This window comes from Rhea americana, unplaced genomic scaffold, assembly GCF_003343005.1.
Source record: "Rhea americana isolate MKP2758 unplaced genomic scaffold, rheAme1 scaffold_239, whole genome shotgun sequence".
Taxonomy (NCBI): domain Eukaryota; kingdom Metazoa; phylum Chordata; class Aves; order Rheiformes; family Rheidae; genus Rhea; species Rhea americana.
Window position 1 is genome coordinate 496,169 of NW_028186356.1, and position 26,254 is coordinate 522,422.

At 38.5% G+C, this 26,254-nt stretch overlaps 1 protein-coding gene across 4 annotated transcripts; it reads right to left on the reverse strand.

Moving 5' to 3' along the window:
* Positions 1 to 3,277: 3,277 nt before the first annotated feature.
* SRSF11 (serine and arginine rich splicing factor 11) lies at positions 3,278 to 24,443 on the reverse strand. Of its 4 annotated transcripts, none has more exons than XM_085306356.1 (13): positions 24,336 to 24,443; positions 24,068 to 24,220; positions 19,600 to 19,733; positions 15,487 to 15,596; positions 13,297 to 13,389; positions 12,778 to 12,827; positions 9,037 to 9,164; positions 7,946 to 8,027; positions 6,682 to 6,813; positions 6,188 to 6,277; positions 5,505 to 5,600; positions 4,704 to 4,842; positions 3,278 to 4,594 (listed from the first exon to the last, which is right to left on the reverse strand). In XM_085306356.1, the coding sequence occupies exons 2-13, from the start codon at positions 24,193 to 24,195 to the stop codon at positions 4,400 to 4,402; spliced, it is 1,377 nt and encodes a 458-aa protein (XP_085162482.1). In that variant the 5' UTR covers positions 24,196 to 24,220; positions 24,336 to 24,443; the 3' UTR covers positions 3,278 to 4,399. The 4 variants fall into 4 exon arrangements, with proteins under 4 accessions (XP_085162482.1, XP_085162480.1, XP_085162481.1 ...); XM_085306354.1 differs by having other exon boundaries at positions 3,278 to 4,597; XM_085306355.1 differs by having other exon boundaries at positions 3,278 to 4,597; positions 24,316 to 24,337.
* Positions 24,444 to 26,254: the final 1,811 nt, after the last annotated feature.

Consider the following 26,254-nt stretch of genomic DNA (forward strand, 5'->3'; position numbering starts at 1 on the left):
TCAACATCTGAAAATTCAGTTTAACTCTCCCCAGTCCCTTTCAGAATATGCACACTATAGCCATGTGTGTTTGAGCAACTATTTTGATTTGAGGAGACAAGTTCACACTATTATATTCTGCAAGGGCATTTTATTGGTCATATTTTAAATAAAATTTTGAGTTCTCAGTATAGCACTGCTCTTTACCATCTGGTAAGTTCCGTGGAATTTTTTTGTCTCATCTAGTAGAGAACGGAATAGCCATGTTGGAAAAAAATGAACAGTAACTTCCAGTATTTCCCTGGAGTTAAAGGAGCTAAAATGAAGAAAGTTTGGAGTTAACTAATTGGGAGGAGTGGAAGGAGATCTTAAGTTTTCCTCAATGTGTTATACATAATCTTTATGTGAGTTTTACCTCCTAAATTGATTTCCACTGCAGAAATGCATTTATTTAAATAACAAGATGTGAAAACTGGTCTTTGTTGCTATTCTAATAGTAATCTTTTGGGAGAAATAAGTATACAAAAACTGGAAAATTTTATTTTGCCTTTATTATGCTTTTATTTATTTTCACTTGTGGCTTCTGAAACTACACCAGCAGTTTGTCTTTGCTGACCTCTTGCAAGCCTCAGAACCTTTATTTGCTGAAGCAGAAGTCATGACAACCCTTGCAAATCACAGAATCAGTAAGGTTAGAAGGGACCTCTGGAGATCACTAGTCCAACCTCCCAAAGATTTCCTGGTGCTGGTTGCACTGGGGCTTGAACCCAAGACCTTCAGTGTGTAAAGCAGATGCGATAATCAGTAAGTTAAATAATTTGCTACTAAGTTTTAAAATATATCGTATTTGTAAGGGAAAAGTAGGACTCAAAGCTGGAGTTATAGAACATGCTTAAACATTAACTACAGAAAGAGGATTTTCACTGAACTGCAGTTGTAGCCTTTCTTTTGCTATAATGATGCAGCCATTAGTTTATGTAGTTACAGGCCTGTCTATAGTGAAGTACTTTAAAAATGAGTAAAAAATCACTTGCTATTTTGGCAAAGTAGGGAATACTCAGATTGATTACTGTTAAAGTAGGGCTGAGCAGAACGCCCTTCTCTGACTTCCTAGACTATATTGAAATAAAATTCCTCAGTGGCAGCAGTCGGACAAGACACTCTTCACCTGGATTGTGGTACTTCATTCTCATTTAACATACCTATTAATTTCAAATTAAATACTGTAGATTGAGCTGCGTGCTGACCTTAAAACTCRGCACACAATTTTAAGAAGAGCTAGATTATGAGAGATCTGAGTGAAAGCTGAGACAGTGTGGCAATAGTACAAGTAAGGCTAATGTATAAACAAAAATTGCTTAAAATTTTAAGACCTCAGGTACCACTAGTGATCATTGAAATAGTAAACAKAACTGATAGAGCAAGCCACAGAAATGCAGTACTCGCCTTTAGTTCCTAGCTTGGTATTTTCCAAGGACTTTAGATGTGGCCTATGATTAGTTTCCCGTCTTTAGTTCCAGCCTGCTGACAGCAATAGGAGGAAAAGCATGGAAGTGCTTTTCCTGACCCTTCAGTTCATAATTAACAAGTCAGCGTATGACTCTTCTTTGATGCATCTTTTGAGTAGAACTTAACTGAGTTCTACCCACCATTATTCCTTCTATATGCAGCTGTAGATAACTGCTCAGTCCTCTGTATAACTTAGGAGCAGAAGGAAATCCTGTGGGTTACTGCCTCAGTTAAATCCACCTCAGAGAATGCTGAAGTTGGGTGCGGTAGCTACTAAATCAGCGTTAAGCTACTTCTGTAAGGCAGAGAACTGCTTTGTGACTTGCAAAGTCTTGGCTCAAGAGATGGGCAACCCTATCCTCAGTAATAACTGCAAATCAACTTTAAACTACCCCAAAAAAGTCATCTTCTGGCTCAGTGGTCTAAGCATATGATCACTTCTGAAAGGAAGTGAACCTCTGGTACAAGTTCAAGCACTGTAACAGGAAGGTAGAGGCATGACTTCACAACACCCCTGAAGAGGAATGTTTTAGGATACAGCCTGTAAACATTTAAGTGTTTGCCTCATGCAGTGCATCTCTATAAGCTCTGAGTTTCACTAACTGCTATTTTGTACAAGCCAGCCAACATACCTATGCTCATACATATCTGTGTTCTCTTACATTTCAGAGTAGGATGTGTAATGAGCTAGCAGGTGTGCTCCGAAAGCCAAACCCTCGTTTCTCCTTCTATACATTCAAGCTAGGGCAGAGTTGAGCTACACCCTTAGTACAAAAACCAAGACTTAGTTGGTTAGTAAAACAAACTACAAACAGTGTAGTTTAATTAATGTTATAATATCTAAGTTGGGCAGGATTCTTCAGCTCCATACAGTGATAAGAGACTGACCTGGTCCTTCATTTCAGTATTTTAATGACTTCCACAACAACAAAATCTAAGGATCAAGGAGCTCCACTTTATTTCTATAAWTTTTTTTATGTTCTTATAACTTCACATATAAATATCTTGATGACAACAAAAAAAGGCACATCTATGAAGACATCATGCACCTTGTCTGTGTCTACTGTTACTTTACTATGAGAACTATCACTCTCTCTCCACTAGAAATAAAAGGCTAGGAGAACGGGCTGTATGACACACACCTCTCCATATTGACAAAATACTCAAAACAGTTGGTAAAAAGTTACATTTCTACAAATTCTAAAAATGACACTGCATATCTAAATGGCAAGTTCCATTTTGCCTATGGCAAAATGAGAGTTTTAAGAAGGTAATCAGATTCAAAAAGTACAAGCACCATTTATAGTTTTATTCCAAAACTTAACTAATTTAAACCAATATATATTTTAGTTCCTGGCCTTAACAGCCTATTTTATATGCAAAAAGCACTTGCTGCCTCCTGTTTCTACTAGTCTTCTATTACCATTCTAAAGATAAAAGGTGAAAGTTCATATTTCAATGAAAATACAAGATTTTTTTTTACAAATACACATTTTTTTAAAAAAGTACTTGCCCCATAATACCTTTAGATTCCCATTTAAGCCTGTTCCCTTCATTCACAAATAAAGTAAAATAAATCTTTCTTTAGTACAACATACTTAACTCAGCTAAAATGGCAGGCTTAACAGTTTTTTCACTGTGCTTGCAGTTTTTAAAGAGATGGAGTTAAGTTATAGTCTTGCTAAAATAGGTAAATGAGGAAAAATATAAAATCTAAATGAATGAGGTAAAGTTTCATACATTCAATTGTGTAAATAAATACCAGTACAGTTTTATAGGAACATGAGTATAAGTTTAAGGGTTTTATTATCAAAGTTTTGTAAAACAATTTCAGAAACTGTACATCAACATGGCACAGACTGTAGCCTACTTTTGTCTTTTTACCTGCACAAAAGTAAAAGCTCTGTAACTTCTGTAACTAAGAAACAGCTTGCCTAACTACTCTGCATATAACATGGAATCACTGTGTGCATAAGATTACTATTGCAGTGACAGTAAACACAAATTTATTAGTTTATACAACTTGAGATCAAGTAAAAAGTACATTATCAAGTAGACTTGCTTTTAAAAGCATACAAAGGTCAATTTTAAAATGCACTATCCTTTTGCAATGTCTGAATGAACAAGTAAAACAATCTGGATTGTGAAAACTGCACAAATCAACCTTTAATCACTGGGCACTAGTCAAGCAGGGCCAAGACCCAAGCAAAAGAAACACGAACCATCATGACTGGCTACTCTTTGTTGCCCAAGATGGATTTGAACTGAGAGAGTAAAAAAAGCCCTCAGAAAGGTTAGTGCATTTTAATTTTGTCAAAGCCAAACAAAACCCACCAAAAAAAAGAAAAAAAAAAAAAAGCCACGTGGCTTAAAAAAAAAACTATATCAGAATGCTTATTTTCAGATGTACTGTAAATTTCTGTGTAGTCACACTTAAGACCCTTAAGTAGATCTGTCATATGTTGTAGGATTTTAGAACATTTAGGATGTTTCTGCCACAATCAACATGCAGTCAGTGCATTCCCTATACTGCTCTATTACTGCAATGAATCAAATTCTAGAAACACTATCATAAGTGAGCTGATTTACTAAAGGAGATCATACAACAAACAATCCATGCCTGCTGTAGATGCATGCAGCTTTTTTTTTTTTTTTTTTTTTTTTGAACTTTTGCTTGAAGCATCACCAAGTTAGTAAAAATTGCTTGGCTATGCAATCCCTTTCGGCCGTAACAAGGATGGTTACCTTTCTATAAAGCTTTTGATGTGAGTTAGTATCAGGAGCTTTACAAACCATTTATAGCTTACAGCTGTATACATCTAGACTTAGGATTAACAAGTACAGCATAAAAGAATCACACAGGAATGACACTGATGCACATCTGCAGCTGTGTTCACTGCAAAGGCAAAATTTAGTCACTCATATCCATGTCCTCTTCATGATGATCATCCCCATTTACTTTGGATTCCCTTGCTGAATCTCCACTTCCTTTATCAACTGCAGACTCCTTTATTTTAGGGGAAGAAGAATCTGCCGTTTTCTTTTCTTCCTTTTTCTCTTTCTCGCTGTCATATCCTTGCTCTTCTTCATCATAATCCCTTGTGACCTGCTTTGCCGAGATAAAAAAAAAAAGTAAAACTTGCTTTCAAAGCCCCTGTGGATTTAAGGTTAATGCTTTATTAAAGGCACTAAGTTAAACAGATTTTTAAACATACTTTCACATCTTTATCACTCTCGGATTTTCTTTCTCGATCCTTTTCTTTGTCTTTGCTTTTTTTTTTCTTGCTTGTTGACCGTTCCCTTTCATCTCTACTTCTCTCTTTGTCCTTATCCTTCTTTTTCTCCTTTTTATGTCTACAATGATAAAGTATGTTCAAGAATGAAAGACAATTGCACTGTTACATGACTAGAACACAAATTGTGTCCAAACTGCTACCCACAGTTCCTTAAAAATCTACAGGAAGGAACAACTTTTTGAAAGTAAGACATGCCATTTCTTTTCCAAAAATAACCAATCATCCCTACTTCTTAGCTTTGGACCAAAACACCACCACTTCAAAGTGAGGTCAAGGAAATGCCTTAGTTAAGAATAGCAAAACTACCCTCTCTAAGGAGCATCCCAAATTCCACATTTAGGATGAGGGGATTATTTAACCAGCTTATTAATTCAGTCAGTTGATGTCAATTGTATATAGCCAGCAGGTTAGCAACTCTAGAGATCTCCCACTCCATGTCCCTGGAACACATCAGATTTGGAACTCTTGGGCATTAAAACAGAAGTTTTATGATTGAAGCTAATTAAACTAAGATAAAAGAGGTAGCAGCCAAGAGAGATCCACTCTTTCTTTCAAGAAGTCAACCTCTGGACTAGGTATTAAAAACAAGACAAACATACACTATCTTCAGAATAACCTAGTCATGATTTGTATTTCATATACCTCAGAAATTTTCTGCCCAGACATCTTTTTTTTTATTATTTTTTTTTTTTTTGACAAGTGACTTATTGGCATTCTGACCTTCTTGGAGATGGGGATCGGGACATTTTCCTTTTAGGAGACCTGGGCTTTTTAGGTGATCGTGTTCCACTCCTGCTTCTTCTGCGTCGTCTTTCTCTGCAGAAAAGACAGTAAATACATACTACAATTGAAAAACAGTATTTACAATTAGTAACACTGCAAAGCCAAGACAGTTGCCGGTCAGCAGAGTGAGCTGTTTCCTATTCAACCTTCACCTTCGTGAAGGAATTGCTAGCTTAAACCTTATTAGAGTCACTGATTCTTACTTCATCCACAATAAAGACAAGACAGTTTGTTCTTGTTACTATAACAAAACAATTCTGAAAGTGGTTTTAAAAAGGACATTACACCTTATGCATGTGTTTGACTCATAAATCAGAAAGTGTCTTAGAAGTGTTCTCAAATTATCATGCTCTTTTTGATATAGAAAAACCAGAAGTTATTCTAAGTCCAAATAATACTGCCAGAAAACTAAAGTATAAAGGAAAAAATTTAAGCAACTTATAGATACAAGTAGACAGAGTACACATGCATGTGTATTTTAAGTGACGTGCACAACCCAATATATCCACATGATCATCATCCTATCCAATACAGGAACATTCGTTCCATTAAAGCACCTCTTTAAAGTGGGTTCAATATGCTAGAAACGCAAACTAAGAAAATTATTCAAGTTACKGTACCTGCTTGTGCTTCTAGATCGTCTAGTTGTGCTGTAGCTTTTGGGAGGAGTTTTAGAACGTTTCTTTTCTTTCTCTTCTTTCTTCTTATCCCTTTTAATGAAATACAAATTTAAATTTTAAGTCATTTTCAAACAGTTAAGGTAATACTACTACTCTTACTATATAAGGAAATGAATACAGACATGGTAATTATTTTGGATAGCATATATACTTTTTTTTTCTGGGGCCAGTCAAATATTAATGTAAAAGATGACAATTACCTATTAATGGGTGCTGCATCTGTCGACGCACAAGAAAGCCATGTGGTAAGTTTTTAGGTGCCTAATTGTCCCCATTTATAAGGTAAATATAGTAAGTATTCCTATGAAGATGTTACCAGAGGTTTTGTTTTAAAAGAGTCACTAGTTCGTCTTGGCCTAGATTTTTTAAAATTAAAATATTAGAAATTAAGTTTTAGATTTTATTAAGCGTAATAGATTTACAGAAGCAATTACCTGGTTTTGGATGTGCTCCTTGATCTTCTGCTTCTCTCTCTAGAGTGAGATCTTCTTCGCCTTGGACTTTTAGATCGCCTCCTGCTTCTTGACTTTGAATGGGACCTTCTCCTTGATCTGCTTCTTGACCGTCTACCAATAATACAACACATAGGAGTTAAATGTATTTAATTTTGATACACCATTCAGAATCCATCTTCCATCTGCTCAATACTAATTGCATTGTAATGCACCCTAATACAGAAAATGGAACAAAGGAGTCACATTCAGTCCCCTCAGAAAATGGAAGAAAAAAAAGTTCACAACAACTACATGTGAAAGAACAAGTGACACTTAAATCAGCCATCCTGTCATTTTCCTTGTAAGGGAACACTTGTCCTATTGTAGAAGAAAACTGGTAAAGCCATGTGGGAGTGTGAAAAAAAATTTGGAAACGATAAACCAAATATGAATCAATTACTGAATAAGCAAATAGCAAAGAAATGCCAATGGGAAGACCAAAGTTAAAACAGCTTTGTCACGCTTAACCCATTGGGATGCACTGTCTTAATTAGAATTGACAAGTTTGCAACATAAATCAACCAAATTTATCTCTGTTTAGGTTGGACAGTATTGAAATCTTTACTCAGGATACCCAAACAGGATACCTGACATCCAATCAAATCAAAACCTAGAAATGCCTGGAAAACTCTTGTCCCAGACGTTTCTACCAGGTGGAATTTGCATGTACCAGAAAAAACAGCCCAATAGATAAACATTTAATGTTTTATGGAACTTTTTGTTTTTAAAACAAATTCCAATTACCGTAAGAAAAGAGAATGAAAAGAGATTTAAGGAACTACTGTAAAATGGACAACCTAAGACAGCTTAGGTGTTAACAGGGGATAGGTAAAACTAAGGCCTTCTGTTAAAGCTGTCTCATAAAAACAAACAAACAAACAAACAATAAATTGTTTAAAAATCAAGAGTCTAAACATTGCTAGGTATGGAAGTCATCTCATCAGGTGTCCAATTCTTATAGTTCCTGAAATTCTTGCTGCAATAGTTCAATCTTGGGCTATCGTTACTCCTCCACTTGTTCTATAAACGAAAACAAAAATAGGGCTTGGCCTTCATCTCACACTGGTTACCTCAAACCACAGCCTTCTTCAAAAGGTTTGCATTTTCTCCATGTCAGTTTGCTCAAGTGAACTATAACTTGCAAGAAGTAATTCTGAAGGAATTGTTCTAGGCAAGTTATGTTTTTAAAGCACAAACTACCTACCTGTGCCTAGACGAAGAAGGCGTCCTCCTCCTCCTCGAGCGTGATCGTGACCTTGAATGCCTTCTTTTTTCATCTTTTTTGTCTAGAGTTAAAAACAAAAAGCATTGTAGAAAACCAAATACTGTTTTAGTATTCAAAGAGATTCTATATGGGAAAATAACTTGAGTTTCACACTACAGACAAGATAAAGAAAATCTAGGGAAGATTCTGACATTAGAAATTAAGTCTTATCTTTTTCCTCAAAAAGATGACTGATAGAATTAACAGATGACAAAGATATGTATGTGACATACATAGAAACAACAAAATATTAAGCAAAAGAAATCAAACTTCAGAGAGCTTTCCACTTAAGTCAGTGGTTAAAAATGACAGCTGTAGGTCAATGAAAATCTTGTTACTATCTCAGCATCTGCCACTTTATGAATGGCTAAGAAAACTCTCTCAGATCATGCCTCTGAATTTCCCACAAAAAGTCTCAAACGAAACGATCAGTGTATACTTCCCGTAATAAAAAGGAATAGAAGCTTTATTCTGTCCCTAAAATGATCAAAAAGCAGCAAAAMTACATTTTCCATGTTCTGGGTACATTTCATATTCAGTTCATCTGACATTTCAGATGAACTGCTGCATCTTACTCTACAATAGAAATCTGCAGAATTACAAAAATACTAACTACAAAAAAAGATTACTTAGTAGCTTTCACAAAACAAGAACTAAAGAAAGGTAATCACTACCACCAATAAATGCCACTGGATGTCAAGTGGTTATGTCAGTTGCTCTTTCCAATGTGGGGAAACTCAGGTGCTTTGCCATCCTCAAATCAAGTCTATGTGGAGTGCACGGGGTGAGGTGCGATGAGATGAGGGAACAACAGTAACAAAAACCTCCAGATACTTCATTCTCTATTTCATTGTGCAGCACATTAATATCCATTCACAATGTAAGACAATTAACTGCTTGTCAACTATAAATTAAGTAATTACAGAACAGGAAAGGATAAARCCAGTATTTTGCAGATCACTAACTTTTATCACATACTACGTCATGATACCACCTTTAATTGAATGAGGTACTYTGTGATTTAGAATTACCTGGCTCTATAGCAGCAGAAATTAATGACTGTGCTTCTCGTACTCTTTTCATAGCTTCTTCTATTTCTTTACTGGAGGTATCTGATTTCAGACTTGGCGAAACAAGACCTGCAGCCACGTGGTTCAACCTGGTAAATAAGAAAGAAGTTTAGAAATTCAGCATTGTTTAATGCAAAGAACAGAAGCCTGTCAATTTGCAATCCACCCAAAATGACAGATCTACGTGAGTCAGTAACTCTGCATTTTATCACTGTTTAGATAAGAGTTGTAAGTCTATCTGTGTTGAAATCAGTGGAAGAAGATACTAACACCTAAGGCTCTTACAATTCCAGTAAACCATAAAGAGGAAAAGAATCCAGACTGCCTTGCACATACRTATTTCTAAGGACATTCTCCAGTACATTTCTGTAAAATGCAATTTTGATTCTCATCATTGGAAAGAGCAGCTTCACAGGAAACTACATTATATTGTAGAAAGTCAGTTTCCATTTCTATAAGCCCTATTGAGAAACCTGTAAACAATGTTGGCAGGGACCTCCGGAGATCATCTAGTCCAACCCCTTTGCTCAAGCAGGGTCACCTGGAGCACATTGCACAGGATCACGTCCAGGCAGGTTCTGAATATCTCCAGAGAAGGAGACTCCAGAAGCTCTCTGGACAACCTGTTCCAGTGCTCTTCCACTCTCACAGGGAAGAAGCTTTTCCTCATTGTTCATTTGGAGCTTCCTGTGCTTCAGTTTGTGCCTATTGCCTCTTGTCTTCTTGCTGGTCACCATTCAAAAGAGTCTGGCCCCAGCCTCTTGACACCCTCAAGTTATTGGTAGATATAGATAAGATCCTCTCTCAGTCTTCTCCTCTCCAGGCTAAAGAGGCCCAGCTCTCGCAGCCATTCCCTGTAAGAGAGATGCTCCAGTCCCCTGATCATCTTCGTGGCCCTATGCTGGACTCTCTCCAGTAGCTCCATGTCTCTCTTGTACTGGGCAGCCCAGAACTGGACACAGGAACCGAGGTGTGGCCTCACTAGGACTGAGTAGAGCACTAGGATCACCTCCCTCGACCTGCTAGCAACACTCTTCTCAATCCACCCCAGGAGACCATTGGCCTTCCTGGTCACAAGGGCACATTGGTGCCTCATGGTCAATGCGTTGTCCACCAGCACTCCCACGTCCTGCTCTGCAGAGGTGCCTTCCAGCAGGTCAGCCCCCAGCCTGTCCTCGGGCATGGGGTTATTCTTCCCTAAGTGCAGGACCCTGCACTTGCCTTTGTTGAACTTCATGAGGTTCCTCTCCACCCAGCTCTCCAGCCCATCCAGATCATTCAGAGGAATGGCAGCACAGCCCTCAGCTGTATCAGCCACTCCTCCCAGCTTGCGATCATCAGCAAACTTGCTGAGGAGGCACTCCATCCCCTCATCCAGGTCATTGATGAATAAGTGGAACAAGACTGGCCCCAGTACTCAGCACTGGGGGACACGGCTAGCTGCAGGCCTCCAACTAGACTCTGCACCACTGATGACAACCCTCTGAGCTCTGCCTTCAGCCAGTTCTCAATCCACCTCACTGTCCACTCGTCTAACCTACACTTCCTGAGCTTATCTAGGAAGATGTTATGGGAGACAGTGTCAGAAGCCTTGCTGAAGTCAAGGTAGACAACATCCACTGCTCTTCCCTCATCTACCCAGCCAGTCATTCCACCAGAGAAGGCTACCAGACTGGGTAACCATGATTTCCCCTTGGTGAATCCATGCTGGCTGCTCCTGATCACTTTCTTTTCCTCCACATGCTTAGAGAGGACATCCAGGATAAGCTGTTCCATCACCTTTCCAGGGATGGAGGCGAGGCTGACTGGCCTGTAATTTCCTGGGTCCTCCTTCTTGCCCTTTTTGAAGGCTGGAGTGACATTCGCTTTCTTCCAGTCCTCTGGCACCTCTCCTGTTCTCCAGGACCTTTCAACGATGACGGAGAATGGCCTAGCAATAATATCTACTGGCTCCTTCAGTATTCATGGGTGCATCTCATCAGGGCCCACAGGTTTGTGAGTGTCAAGTTTGCCTTGATGATCTCTAATCCAGTCCTCCTCGAACGAGGGCAAGTCTTCTTTTCTCCAGACTCTCTCTCTTGTCTCCAGGACCTGGAATTCCTGAGAACTGGCCTTAGCAGTAAAGACTGACGCAAAGAAGGCATTCAGTAACTCTGCCTTCTATGTATCCTTCGTCACCAGCTCCCCCACCGCATTCACCAGCGGTCCCAGAAGTTACCTGTTCTATCACTTGGCTTTGAACTAGATCAGGGATTCCTAATACAGCCCTGACTGATGCTTATCTAATGCATTATCTTTGTTAAATATTTTAAGYTTTTCAATCAGTTGTGCATTTCTTACTTATAGAAGAGTCAACTTAAAATTCATTGCTGTGATTTCCTGTAATAGTGTTCTTCATTAAAGCCAAAGGAATTACATGAATCCGTGCCAGTAGAAGATCTCAACCAAGAATTTTGGTTGAAACATGTTGAATTACATTATATATTTTAGGTTTATATCAAAYAACACCACATATGGGGCATTACATAAAACAGCAGTTTGACATGATTGCTAAGTGGGATTTATGTGCTTATTAGTACAGTATTTAGAAGGGTGTATAAATTCACTATYATTCAGATATCTCCCAGTCCTATAAATTTTAGTTAGCTCTAATATTTTCTAGCCAGAACACCAGGAAAGTATCTTGCAAGAAACCCGTTGCAAGGCTACCTATGCAGCTATATGGAAAAGGCTGGTGGGAACTTTGCCCATCAGGAATTTTTCCTAATGCTGACTGATAAAAACAAAGATTGATCACATAAAACTTCATACACTACACTACACTATATTTGACATAATTTTAAAACAGCCACACTGAGTTAGAAGACAATATACTTAGTTCAGTATCCCAGCTTTACTAGCAGCTAATATAACAGCAGGGCAAGCACACGCTGATAAACTTTCCCAGTATTCTCTCCAAAGGCTCCACCAATGTGYAGTACAAGGACTTCCTGGGGCAGATGTGATTTCTTTGAATTTTGTATATTTGGTGGACTTATCATCTATTAATTTGTATAATCACTTTTTGCACTGAMAGCAATTTTTAGCATTCTGTTGCAATCGTATCAATAGCTTAACTACACATGAATACACATTAAGTGCTACAGTACTTCCATACTCGCAGTTCCCATGCCATATTTTTTTTCGAATRAAACTATCCTTTTTGTGAATACTGAAATAAAAGTTAGCAAATAATTATTTTATCTGTTACTTGCTCCCTTTTTCCATTAAGTAACAAGATATACTGTCTTCTGTTGTCTTCTAACAGTTGTAGATTCTTTTATCATTGCCTTTTACAACAGTTGCTGGTCTTAACTCATTCTCTACCTCTCTTTGACTCTATCCTTGCAAGGTACTAGCTGCACCTTTATATTATGGACACAGAAGTGACAAATATGAAATACGAAAAACTGAATTCCTGTCTTGAGCCAAATGCAACCTCAGGGATGAAGTGGTATCATTCCATAGATGCAAGGCTGAACAACCTTACTTTCCTGACCCTCTTCTCCCTACACAGAAGAGTCCGTACAAGATGCAAGACACAAGTTTTCTCCAATCTTAATTAGACCAGGCAGGACAAAGAACAGATACTGAATCACAAAAGATATCATTCCCAAGATCAAGTGTATTGCAATAAAAGTAATTGTAAATATTGAAGCTTACTTTGGATCCACTGTGCTCATAAGCTTTAGTAGTTGATCTGCTGCAAGAGACTGTGAGGAGGGGAAAAAAAATATAAAACCACGTTAGAGGATTTCCCAGATCATCGTTAAGGTTATTATTATCTTCTTCACTACTTATTCCAAAGTAAAGTTCAGAGAAAAAAATTAACCATTAGATTTTTAGATAGTGGTTGTTAAACTGATATAAATGAAAACGACTATTAAATTAGAGATGATAAATAAATGGGTGCTCTTGCATGAACCTACCAYGCTAAGACACAAATGCTGTATTATGTAACAACTGGAAGAAGTTTAAAGACTAAACAGCCTACACAAACTATGCTGAGCCAAGTCTTTACTAAAGCAATGCTTTATAATACTTGTTCAAGCTCAAGAACAGTAGGTTTTAGGCCGTTAGTCTGTGATTAAATATACTGGTGAAAACAGTAAGTATCATGAATCCTAGTCATTCTACATGTGTGCTAAGGACAAAAGGAAAAATTGCTGAAGTATTCAATACCTGAGAGTTTAAGTTTGCTCCAGGAAGCCCAAGAGCAGCTAGGGCAGGATCAAGAGCAGGAGCTCCTAAAGCAGCTAAAGGAACAGCACCGATCTGTAACACACAAAGGTAAGTTAGACAAAGGCATATCCAATTGATAAAAAGCTATTAGAACAAGATTCCCAGGCATTACGTAAGGGGAAATTGAAACTCTTTTTCAGGTTGCCAACTAAAGGAAACTAAAGGAGGTCAGTAAATGTATTTTAGCTTTCCTTATTCATGTATTTTGAGGCTTAGTATATGAAAGATTTTTTTCTATAAATAATTCTAAAATAAAATTCTTTTTTCCGCAGCATCCCAAAAGGTGAGAAAAATATATAGAGAGAGAGRAAAAAAAAGAATGTTTTCCAATATATTCCAGAAATTGTTTAAAATGGATTTCTGCTCTAGAGTTAGAATGAAAATTCAATATAAGGTTCTGAGCCAACTACCTCATATCTAAGTCAATTTAGGATTTGAAATTAATACATTTCCCGTTAAAAAGCAGTAAATCGTTACATTTCTGTATATCTCTCAAATTTGATTATTACTGGTCAATGGGTTGAACAGCTACTGGAAGAATAAATAAGTAGGATCATAGCATAAATCTGAATTCCTTAAGAAATCAAACTAGAAGCCTCACAAGAGAACTTTATTTTCTGGCTATTCAAGTGAGAGGACCGACACGCTGGAGCAGATCTGCTAACAAAAAAAAAAAAGATTTTATGAGCACATACATTGATCTAATGGTTTAGTTTTACCAAAAGGTCTTGCTCCAACTTCCTTAATTCTCACTGCCTCCTTTTTGGCCATACTGGCATTTGTGGGACTCATTTGATCAACCAATTCAACTCACTAAGACATCAGAAAACTTACTTTTGTGCTATCTGCACTAAGCTAACACACCAGTTTACAAAAAGGACCTGATCAGCTCCAGAGCTAGCATAAAAAAAGAGGCGGCAGGAGCATGTGATCAAGAACAAAGGAGCAGGATCTTCTACTTTCTGGCAATGAGGAGCTCTTCAGTTAACTTACCTTTCTGTTTAAACTGTACAGCCCTTCTCCCTGCAGTCTCAAAGAAAAAGTCACATCCCCACACACTGATTTCATAAACAGAAACTAAAATTCTAGAATTTTTTTTTTTACTGAGTTAGATGCCCAATTCACTTTAATAATCAAAAGAAACTGCAGAACAAACTTTTGAGATGCCTTTGAAAAAATCACCATCCACCACAATTTTCTGTACAATCACATAAAGAGGATGTGTTAAATTCTAAAATTAAGTAGACTGGGAGTGGGTTGGGATTCAGACTGACAGAAATAAAATTAAGTTGGTTCAACAACCATTCAAAAAGAATTTATATATACACTTGTTTTTGGAAAAAATAGATCTTTTACATGTTGTTCCTTCCATCACTTTCCTGAAATTTCAAAGTTAAGCTTTAGACTTTTCCAACTATCTAAGACTTAAGAGAGCTTCTGGATCATTCAATGACAAGTATATTTTTCATGTGATATGAAAACATAACAGAAGCTACACAAAGAAGTGCTAAGCACAAGCTGAAGTAGATCTGAAAATAGCAGAAATAACAAACTTAATTCTTACTAATTTGCCTCTTTCACTTGGACTCTCTGTTCTCTAATATGATGTATCCTGACTGAAACTTTCTCCACACTGAGTTATTCTAACCGTCTATCTTCCACATGGATTCTTATGTATTTAGATAAAGAGCGAATACATGCTGCATCTTTTCCCAATCAATTGAAATACTAATGGTAGGTATCTCTCCATGATATGCCATTTTCCTGAACTTCAGGAGTTTAAGATCTTTGAGATCTCTACTGCTCATCAAATCTGGCTGGAAGTTTCCAATGGCGGAAAAAAAAAAAAGAGGGATATGAAAGATAAAGTACTGAGCACCTAAGATAATAGAAGTGCTATACTAGAGAAACAGAAGTATTCCATCTAGCAATTTATTGCCATTATACCAAAAGAAATCATACCAGACATCTGTAACAATACAACCCATCAAAGTATACAAACTAAAACATTCCATTAGCCAGCATTAGTACATCTATCTATTTATCCTGAAAACAGTAACACAAAGCAAATTAGAGTCTGTCTAAGGGAAYGTATCTAACAGTTTTCCTTCACTTTGGTCTACCACTTACCTGAGAGAGTGGGTTGGGAGTAGGCAGGAGTCCACCTCCAGGCAGCAGACCTGCCACAGCATTAGCTGGTGCCAAGAGAGACAAAGCCTTAGTCTCATCAGGAATAACTCCTGCAGAGAAACAGTCTTGCATTAGAATGCATTCTATCTCAAAGGCAGAAAATACACAAATACACCCAGAAAATGTCTCCCTGATACACCACCTGAGTTTGTTGAAAGTACTTATGTTGGCTAAAATACAAAACTTGTTGTCTATTAATATTTATCATTAAATTTTTTGTCAGAATGAAACTTCAATGTGTGAAAATTTGACTGTTCCTTTTTCTCTACAAATGGTTAAGTTTCTAGAGCAAAAAAATAGCACAATACACACTACTTTTTTGTTAACACTGCCAAGATTTCATCACCTGTACTCGATTTTTAAGTCATGAACCAAACGTAAGCAAGCACAGTCGGTTCTCCAGGGGTGTGCTCTCAACTTTCAAAAGCTGTTTTATGAACAACGACTCGTGTCGGCTGCTTCACTATAAAGCACACAGAAAAATCAAGATACACAAGACAAAAAAAGTTTGATTTAGGGGTTAATAATATGGTACAGTTCACTATGTTTTCTTTTACACCTACCATACAAACTTTGCAAAAATTAAAGAGAAGGTATGGAAATATTTTTTGTTGAATCAAGCGTAGGGCTTTTGCTGACTTGTCAAACGAAAATGAAAGTCTCTGCAGATCTTCAAATACACGCTGTGTATGTGTGTCTGTGGGTGCATGGGTGCGTACAGACAGTATACTGTGGCACATTCCTTACCTGTACAGTAATATGCATACGTTCCAATATGTGCCATGCTTATTGTACCAAGAATGCTGCTATTTACTGCCATTTCAGAAGAAACTTCTGGCCCCAAATCTTGCAGCCAACTAAGACAAGTGTCTTATTTTACTGCCTGTTCTGCACATAGAATTTTAAGGGTCCTACTATGAAACAAGTACTTATGTAGGTATTTTTAATTCTATCCAACAGCAAAAGCCCTATACAGATGGATTAATTTGTTAATGTGCCCAAGCCCCCAAAATGAGAGTTCAATAAAACAATTTTACTATATATTTGCAAATACCAGTAGTGTTTCTGTAATACATATTAAGAAACTGCATCTCATCATAAAACATACAATATGTACAGGGCACTTAAGAGAAACTGGATAAGCTGCAGAAGAAAACTGTTGGGTGGTATTTTCAGCAGGGCCTGGTATATAGTTCAGGCTGAACCAGGGAAAAGAACTGTAAAACACAACAACAAAAAAGAAAAACCACTGTTAAATAAAGGTAATGGTTCCTTCCACCTATACTGAGAAGTGCCGATAATATAAACAAATGTATAATACACAGCACTGTTATCTTGCTTGTGTCATTGAGCTGTCACCAATTTAGATACCAAAAGTTATGAAGGGAGAGGGGGGAAAAAGGTCATTTAGATAAAGGGCATTAACGCATCAATATATTAACATACCTATAGAGATTATGGGGTAATTTTGCATGCAAAATTATGTCTCAGAGGATATTTATAAATTATATCTAGACATTTCAAATTAGTGCAACTACAACATTTCTGGCATCTAAATACAAATCCTCAGACTTATCTTGAGACACCTCACAGAAGATCTGCATCCATTAAAAAAAAAATCATGCATCTGATCCTCTATTTTTTTTTAAAAAAGTATTTAGAAATAAACAAACTACAACTTTAGAAAAAGCAATGAGGCCCCTCACCAGTTAATTTTCATGCGTCAAGAGTTTTTTTTACTGCTGCTTTGTTAGAACCATGAAATACTGCATGAATGTGTAGAAATGAAAGAAAAAGAAACAGACAAAAAGAAACAAACATTAACCAAAGAACCTAAATAACCCCCCACAGCCATCTTTAAGATTAGAGTTCCTTCCAAATCTAGGAATATCACAGTGAAAAGTTGCAATTAATACTAAACCTTACCGTAGACTTTGTGTATAGTTCTATAACACAAAGCAACAGCCAACATCAAAATGTCTGTGTATGCTAAAACGGGAGTACGCTTGTGATATAGGGGATAATTACTGCACTAAACAGATAATAAACATTTACTTTAGTGACAGGCAATATTAACACAGAATTATCACAATAGAAAATAAAAGATAAAAGGGCCCAGTTCAGCACAGTAGTTAAGCATATGCCTGGCTTTAAGCACATGAGCAATTTCATGATCATTTTAAGAATCTTGCTGTATCGTGCTTAAAAAACTTGTTGAATTGGGACCCTGGCAATATGTATTTGGAGAAAAAAAACTATACTACTATACTCCAGTTCAGGGACAAAAGCAGAGAATATTATTACAAAACCAGGGGGTAAACTTTATTGGCAAAACATATCTGTTGCGATATGCCGTATTATTATGCCAAAAACACCAGCATTCTTAAATCACCTGAACACCAGAAGAAACAGCCCATTGTCCTTGATTTAAACAGGCCCATTAGAATTAACTACTTTATCATACTTTACATGTTTTGAACCAAAAACTATTGGGCAGGTTTTCCTATGTGCCAGATATATCCACCATCAAGCACAATAGACAAAGTCAGACTGACAAAGGGAAAATTGTTTTTATTTTATAACAAAGTTAAACACTAACATTCTTAAATTTGGGCCTTGCAAAATATTTCAGCACTAACTCAGATGGACTGTTATTATACTATGCTTTAATACAAAGATTAGGTAGGGTAAGATGCCTTTCAACTATGATATTATACCTAAGCCAGTGAAAACAGAAGCACTAATAACTTCAGAATGCGTTCTGTACTCTCAAAAAAATACCATGTCTCAATCACTGGTCTTGCTGCAGATTCCTGAATTCCTTAAATAAACTAMGTTTTCATATCTTTTAGATTTGAAGAATACAAATCTAAGACAGCTTCCAAGGCCTCAGAAGAGAGCCTATAGCATTATAATGTCTTGACAAAAGGTCTGAACCAAGACTGCACATCAAATTTATTATTGTAGTACGACTTAATCTGCAGAGGTTTTATTTAATTCAAATGATTTAGGAAAATTCATGATTTCAGAAGTAAACCAAGAAATAGTACAGTGGAAATAAATTACTTTTAAAGCAAGTCTAGAAGAGTTTAATAAGACTTCTGTAAGAAGTGTTGTCTTCTCAGCAGATTGTTTTTAAGGTAAGTTCCAAAAACCCTGCTCATTGCCTTTCAAATTACTGTAACACCCTAAAATGTAAAAATAAAAAGAAGAGAAAATGTAGTTAACAAGTGGTTACACCAGGAAAACACTTGGGGACTTGAGTGCTTGCTGGCCTTTAGTTAATGTCTAGAATCCCCTGTAGCTGCAGAGGACCACTGTTTTTCAGTCATCTGGAAGGGCTTTGCATTTGCCTTCTCCACTACAAAAATCACACACACAAATAACAGAGAGAAGAGTTTATTATTTAGTGAAATTCTATAAAATATAGCAAGGTTGAACAAGAAAACTTGGAATAAAAACTAATACCAGTGCCCATCTGGCACCTCTTGGAAGATCTCACTTGGAAATTAAASCACAATTATTCAAACCCTTGGTATACTGGAATTCACAATGAGAACGAGTGCTTTTTCAGGGAAATTCTCAACTAAAGGAAGTGGCAGGATATCTCAAAGAAATGTCAATCTATTCTCCCATGCACTCTCAGAGAGAAAAACARCTCTCAAGAAGAGATTTATGCATACATGAAAATGGCAAACACTTAATAATTAAGGCAAAATTTCCTTCAAATATTGACCTGTTTGCATAAGTCTGTTTAGGAGAATGTCTCATTGAGGATAATAAAGAGCATAATTTGCTAAGAATTCTAAACTAAAATATTAATATTCTAAACTTATGACACAACAGTAAGAGGTTAACTTTCCACTTTCATTAAGTGTCACTAAATAAAAATATATATRTATTTAATTCACAGGCCAATGGCAATATACCAAGGGTTTCAAAATGTTATTATCTCGTATGTTTTATATTCTACTAAGCCTCATTCTAGTAAACTATACTGAAATAAAATGCCATCATCTGGTGGCTTCATAGGCCATTAAACAATTCACAAACCTTCTGCATATGGTACGACTATCAACGCTCTGTCAACGAATACAGTGTTTGTCAGATGCTGGGCCACAACTGCTGAGTCGGGATCATGGAACTTTACAAAACAGACACGTGATGAAACAGGTAAAGGAGAATCACTACGAGAGAGAGAAAAAATTAATTAGATGAAAGCATGTTTAACAATTTCAAACTTAATCTCAAACTTTTACCGTCTCCCCCTTTTTGCTGAACTAGGAAGTCATATTTGACTATAGTGTACTACTTTATCTAAGAGTGTGATTTCAGCTTTTCTATCAAACATCATTTTTCATGACCACAGATACAAAATTACAAYGAATGCAGCTGCTTTCCTGTGAAGTTACAGGAGCAGTTTTACTGCCTCATTTGTAACTGGGAATGAACTSTAAATTCTGCTAGGTATAATATATCTATGACCAGTCACCAAAATGCAGATTAGTTTTCATGTCCTCACTATGAGAGGGGAAGGAGGCAAGGAAATACAAAGAGTAACCTACTACATATACCAGATAAGTTCATAAAAATGGTAATTTTACACCCTCTGCTTTAGGCCTTAAATTCTTTAAGATAAATTATGAAATTAAGGGGGTAATGATTAAAAGATCACCACGATTTTATTGTTCATTGAATTTCATGAAAAGTTCTTACAATTTCACAAACACTTTTAGGCCAAACTTCATTGTACTTCTTTTCTTGGCCCAACACTCACACAATCATAAACAGTCAAGTTCAYTTTGAATAGATCACAGAATCAGTAGGGTTGGAAGGGACCTCTGGAGATCATCTAGTCCAACCCGCTGCTCAAGCAGGGTCACCTAGAGCACGGTAGACAGKGTTGCATCCAGGCAGGCTTTGARTATCTCCAGAGAAGGAGACTCCACAACCTCTSTGGGCAACCTGTTCCAGTGCTCTGTCACTCTCGCAGTGAAGGAATTCTCCCTCACATTCAGGCGGAACTTCCCACGGTTCAGTTTTTGCTCATTGCCTCTAGCCACATTTTCATTTATAACAGAGAATGAAGTTTCAGTAATTCTCTCTCAGACATCACACCAAAGAAAGCTGAGAGAAATTACTATTTACTATGGTTGGTATTTGAAGAATGTAACAATTATGAAATATGGTAGGTCAATAAAGCAAGCAGAAACTTTAGTTTTGATGCAAATGCTAGTCTGACAGTGATACAACTTCAGCTACATTCAGAAAAATCCACTCAAATATAGTCAAGTTCTAAAACCAGCATAAAACTTTAGTTTTCATATGCTAAACAGAATATACTGAAATCTAAGTATGATCAGCTTTTTTAATATTTTTATTACAATTGCTTCCCAGAAGTCCATTCCTTACACTTTTCAGTTTTGCCTATCATGGAGGATGAAGCTACATGAAATACAATAGAGGCAAGAACCAGGCAATGGAGTTTAGGGGAAGGTAGACTCAGATTTCAATCTAAGACTGAAGGATGGGGAGGGAAAACAGGGAGAAAAAAGTGCTAGAAGAGATATAATTGGTTGTGGATTAAAGACATGTAATACAAAGCTAAGTTATACACAAAACCTGCAATGGCTGATTAAATAAACTGGGATATGGAGACAGACGAGGGGAAAGGAAGAGAAACAAAGAAGCTCATGAAGCCCAGATTTGGAAGCCAACAAGGATAAGGAACTTATATAGAGGAGTACAGAATCAGGGTGACAGAAAGAGATAAAGATCAGATAAGGAGGCAGAGCAGTGAAAATGGGACCAGTTACTCAGGAACACAACGTGCAAAAAAGAATCCCAGTGCAATCAAGGACATAGATTCAGATTAAGGAAAAAAAATACATATTACACTTCAGATCATGTATCCCCAAAAATGAACATCATGGAAAGGGAAGAGTCAGGAATGGAAGTCTGAAGAAGAAGAAATGGAAAAGTCTTAAGAAGAAATAGATTAAAAAAAAACACCCCTATTAGAAAATACTACCCCCTTGTAGTGTGAAACGAAATCAGAGACACTGAAATATCCCTGCAGGTTTTAAGCACCTGTGAAACCTAGGGAAGCCCGCAGCAAACTACTGCCCTCTGCTGACATCAGATCCTTGTGCACCTCTGCAGAGACCCGTGGTGGATCTTAAGTAGCCAGAGCTCTTGGGGAATCTTGGGACATCTACACAAAGGAAATGCCACTAAACTTCCTTAAAATGCTGAAGTTGTTAGCCTGAGAAAGTGCCATTTTAAATTTCAACTGCACTACCTTTATTTTATGTAAACTGCATATACAGTTGTAATTAATTAATTATGTAGGTCCACCAGACCTACATTTTACAACAAAGAAACTAAACTGTTAATTTCAGCAGCTATTCAAGATTTTCTCCATGTTCTGTGCATGACCTATTTAGTTACACTGTATTTCCTGTTTTGTCTTAATTTATTCAGTGGCTTTTTTATAGTTTAATTACTATAGTATTTATTTTTTTTTAATACTAACTAATCATTACAATAYGCCTACAAAAGGCATTATCTTACTCATTTATTTAGGGATTTGAACCAAAAAAATAATGTAGATGTTTGCACTATTTTTCGGTTGTCCAATTTTGAGATATCTGATACCTGATTCAGGTTGTTTGTTTTATGTTGCATTGTCCTCATTCAATGTACAGCCTTTGCTGAAAGCAGTCACTACGTATCTGTATCAAGGAGTGGCCCAAGCTGACGCCACATGAACAGAAATGCCAGGACAAAGGAGGAAGAAGTAAGCAGTCAGATACAGGACCCTACCCTTTTCACAGAAGCATAAACTAATGACACAACATAATGAAAGAAGCTTGGCCTAAAGACACTAACCTAGTATCAAACATTACAGATACAAAGATACAACCCAGTTCTCCATGAAAACCTTTCCTAAAGACCCAATTCTGCAAAAAAAAAAAAAAAAAAAGCCAATCACAGGCTTTTCTCTAATACAAATACCAAGGCAGGTCCATCAGTTGTATGGTGCAACGTCCTACGGGACCAATACTTCATGATACATTTGTGCAAAGAAGCTAAATTAAGTTTGTCAGACAACTTCGAGTATGGTAAAAGAAGAGTTGCAAGGTGGGTTTTTTTTTTTTGAGCATTTCACTCAGACACCACAAAAGTGATCTTTCAACACATTAGTTAATATGCAACTAAAACAGTAAAAAGTTTCAGAAACAGAATTTACCTGTAATAATCTACCTTAAAATTTTGAGAAAATGAAATATGGAGCAGTGCATCAAATATAATGCATTTTGTTTAAAGGTAGTTCAGTTTGTTAGCTGCTAAGCATTAATGTTTTTGCCATTTAAGTACAGTTATCCCAGATACTAATGACACAAACACTCATGTCAGGTACTATCCCTCAAGTTTCAGTTCCATATGCATTCCATTTTATTTTACACTTCAGTTTCCAATATGAAATTGCCAACAGCCATCGCCAATAAGAAACAGCAAAAACACCAGAAATACTGTTTCTGAGTTTATGTACATAATAAAGTAGGACAGAAAAAAAAAAACATTTTTGTGCCAGTAGGTGTTGAATAATGAACGATGAAAAAAAAAAGCTTTATGATAGCTCTTCTTTTTCCAAAATGACAAAATTTGAACAGTTTTACATATAGTAAGTAACTAGAAAAAATACAAAATCAGATTCAGATCAAGTTCATTCATCAGAGTATTGTAAAAGAACATTTTCCTAATATACATGCAAAAACTTCACATATGACCACAGTGTTATATATATACAAAAAAAGTCAAATAACATGGCCAAATATCAATGTGAAATCCTAACTGACACAAAAAATAGGTATTATTTGTGTAATAATAATTAGCTGTCCATTTTGCTGAGAATTCTTTGTAGGGAGTACATATTTTCATTAAAAATGTTAATTTTAACACTAACTTTCTACAGTCTGCCCATAGTTCTAGAGGGCATGTAGACAGCCCTAGAACAAACAGCTCCTACAGAATARAGTGTATTTGAAAGCAGGACTCCCACTCGTAACCGAATGGCATACATTACTCTCTTTTCCCACATAGTGCACAATGCAATTATTTGAATAGCTACCACTAGCGGCAATAGGTAGACAAGCTCCTATAAAGCACAGCAACTGCGCTGGAGAACGAGGAGGACTAGGGAAAAATAAGGAAGCAGCTCACTCTGTCTTGAGTGATTAGGGCACCCGTGAGGCTCAATTAGCCCCTCTTATTGAGGCTCTGCGTGGCGGGAGTCAACGGCAATCTCGCTGCCTCACGACAGGCAGGCAGGGGAATCCCTGACAGGCCGGCGCCGAGCCAGATCCGCGGCCGCTGCCGGGGCCGGGCCGCGGCCTAGCAGGCCTCGGCGCGGCGGGAGCGCCGCGGAGGCGGGCCGCGGCGAGGGGGCGGGGGGAGGAGGCGGCGAGGCGGGCACGGGAGGGCCCGCTGCGGGGGCGGCGAGGCGGCCGGCACTCACTCGGGGGGGAAGAGGCGCAGCTCCTCGATCTTTCCCAAGAAACCGAAGAGCGTCCGCATCTGCTCAGAGCTGGCGCTGGGGGAGACGTTGGTGACCTGGATCACGTCTGTGCCGCTGCTGGAAGCCATCGCGCCGCCGCCGCCCGCTCCGGTGCTACAGACACATCAGGGAGAGAAAGGAGAGCGCGTTAGCGGCRGGGCAGGCCCCGACCGCACCACTCGCCCGCCTGCCCGGCCTCGGCCGCGCACCCGCCGCCGCTCAGCCTCACCAGCCTGCCTGGGCCGCAGTATCCCACAATCCCCCGCCGCCGCCCCCCGCGCAGGCGCAGTGCGCAGCCTCGCGAGCCCGCGCATGCGCTGGCCCCTGCCTCCTCCGGGAACGCGCGGCCGCGGCGCACGCGCAGCCCGGACCCCTCTTGCGGGCGGCAGCAGCGCTCCGCCCTCTCTCGTGCGCGGGAGGCGCTGCGCATGCGCAGAGCCGGGGGCGGTGCCTGAGCGCTCGCCGGTTGGCTGAGGAGGGAGGAGGGGGGAGGCGCGCACGCGCGCCGCGCGGCCGTTATCTGTGAGGGGCGAGGAACGGTTCTCATCGTGTTGCGTCTGGCCTCTGGGACTCTGAGTAACTCGCGGTTCCCTCTCGCCCTCGGTGGGTCGACTCATTTCAGAATTCAAGAGGACTCTTAAGGAACTAGTGTGGAAAGCATTAAGCATAAAATAGCTTTTGGCTGGTGGTGCGAGAGTTCCTCCAGAGAAGGGTTTGGATTCTGGAGTATGGCGAGTCAATCTAAAAGGTGGCCATCAACCCTGGCCTGGCTAGCATGGTGCTAATAACACCTTGCTCAGGACGGCCCAAGTGGTCTTGGTGATACTACTGAGTCCATACAGCTGTAAATTTAATCTAGCTGCATTTTAGACGCTAGGTCAACTGGTACTTCATTTGATTCTATTGCTATAGAGACAATGGGAACCTTTCCCAACCATTGTTATGATTTCCCGGTGATAACAAATTGTCTTCAGCTTGCTTAACTCCTGGTCTTCCAAACAGAGCTAAGTTTGTTCTTCAAATAGCCAGCATTTACCTGCGGAGTGCTCTCTGGTGACTCCCAAAAAGAGATGAGACRGTAAAGAGTTGAAGGAAAGCAAGCACTAAACAATGCACAGATAAGTTAGTGCCTGAAGTATGACAGGTTTTGGGTCACATGCTTATTTATCTAACCTGGCATTTGATCCTAATCTAAGTTGAACAATGCTTAGTAGAAACTTTTTTTCCCCCCAGAAAATACAGTGTTTGAAATAGAAAGCTGGTACTTGAAAGTAAAAAGAGCTATAACTACRAACTTGAATGACTGTGGACACGATACACACCTTTTTCATAACCTACTCACTTTATATATCTTTAAAGAAGCTACTGCTAGGATTACATAGATGTTGATCTGACCTATAGAGCAGAAACAGTGACTGGCCTCTGCCTTAAGTGTTGGAAAGGAGCTGGAATTTTTCAGTCTGTAGTATATTGATATATTTTGCAAACGCTTGACTAAACAGACAGGAATAAATACAGGTATCTTTCCATTTGGCATACTTTGTATGTTTAAAATATTTTTTCAGGTTATTTGGTCTGCAATCAAACTGAAGATCTCAAATGTTCAGTGAAAATAACTGTAAGCCTTTTATGGCAAGGTGAAAGCTTCAGCAAAAAGAAATRGCGGAGAGGGAAGGAGGGAAATAAGCTCTGAATAGTACAGTATGCACATCTGCACCTCATCTATTGCTAAGTCTGCTTCTGTAATGATTAGTAATAACGTTTTCAGTTCAAGGGAAGCACTGCTGTTGAAGTGTCCCTTCACTGGGGCACTTCACTAGGATGTCCCTTTTGTCTTTCCATCTGTTGGGAGAAGTTATAGCTTAAATTGCAAGCTGATCCGACCTGTAAAAAAATACGAAGTTCAGTTGCTGAGCCGAAATCTGTATGGAGATAGTTGTTTCTATCTTGCACAAAAGTAACGGCCTTGTCGTTGCTTTTGGAGGCGTCCGCGAAGCGCAGAGGAGCGGCGGAACGGAGCGGCAGCTTCAGGCCGAGGGCCCGGGGCAGGTCCTCGGCGCGGGAGGGGGCCGGTGACGCCCTTCTGCAGAGGCGCCGCTCGGCCCTGCCGGCTCCGGGGGCGGCGGTACCATTTCGCCGACGGAGCCG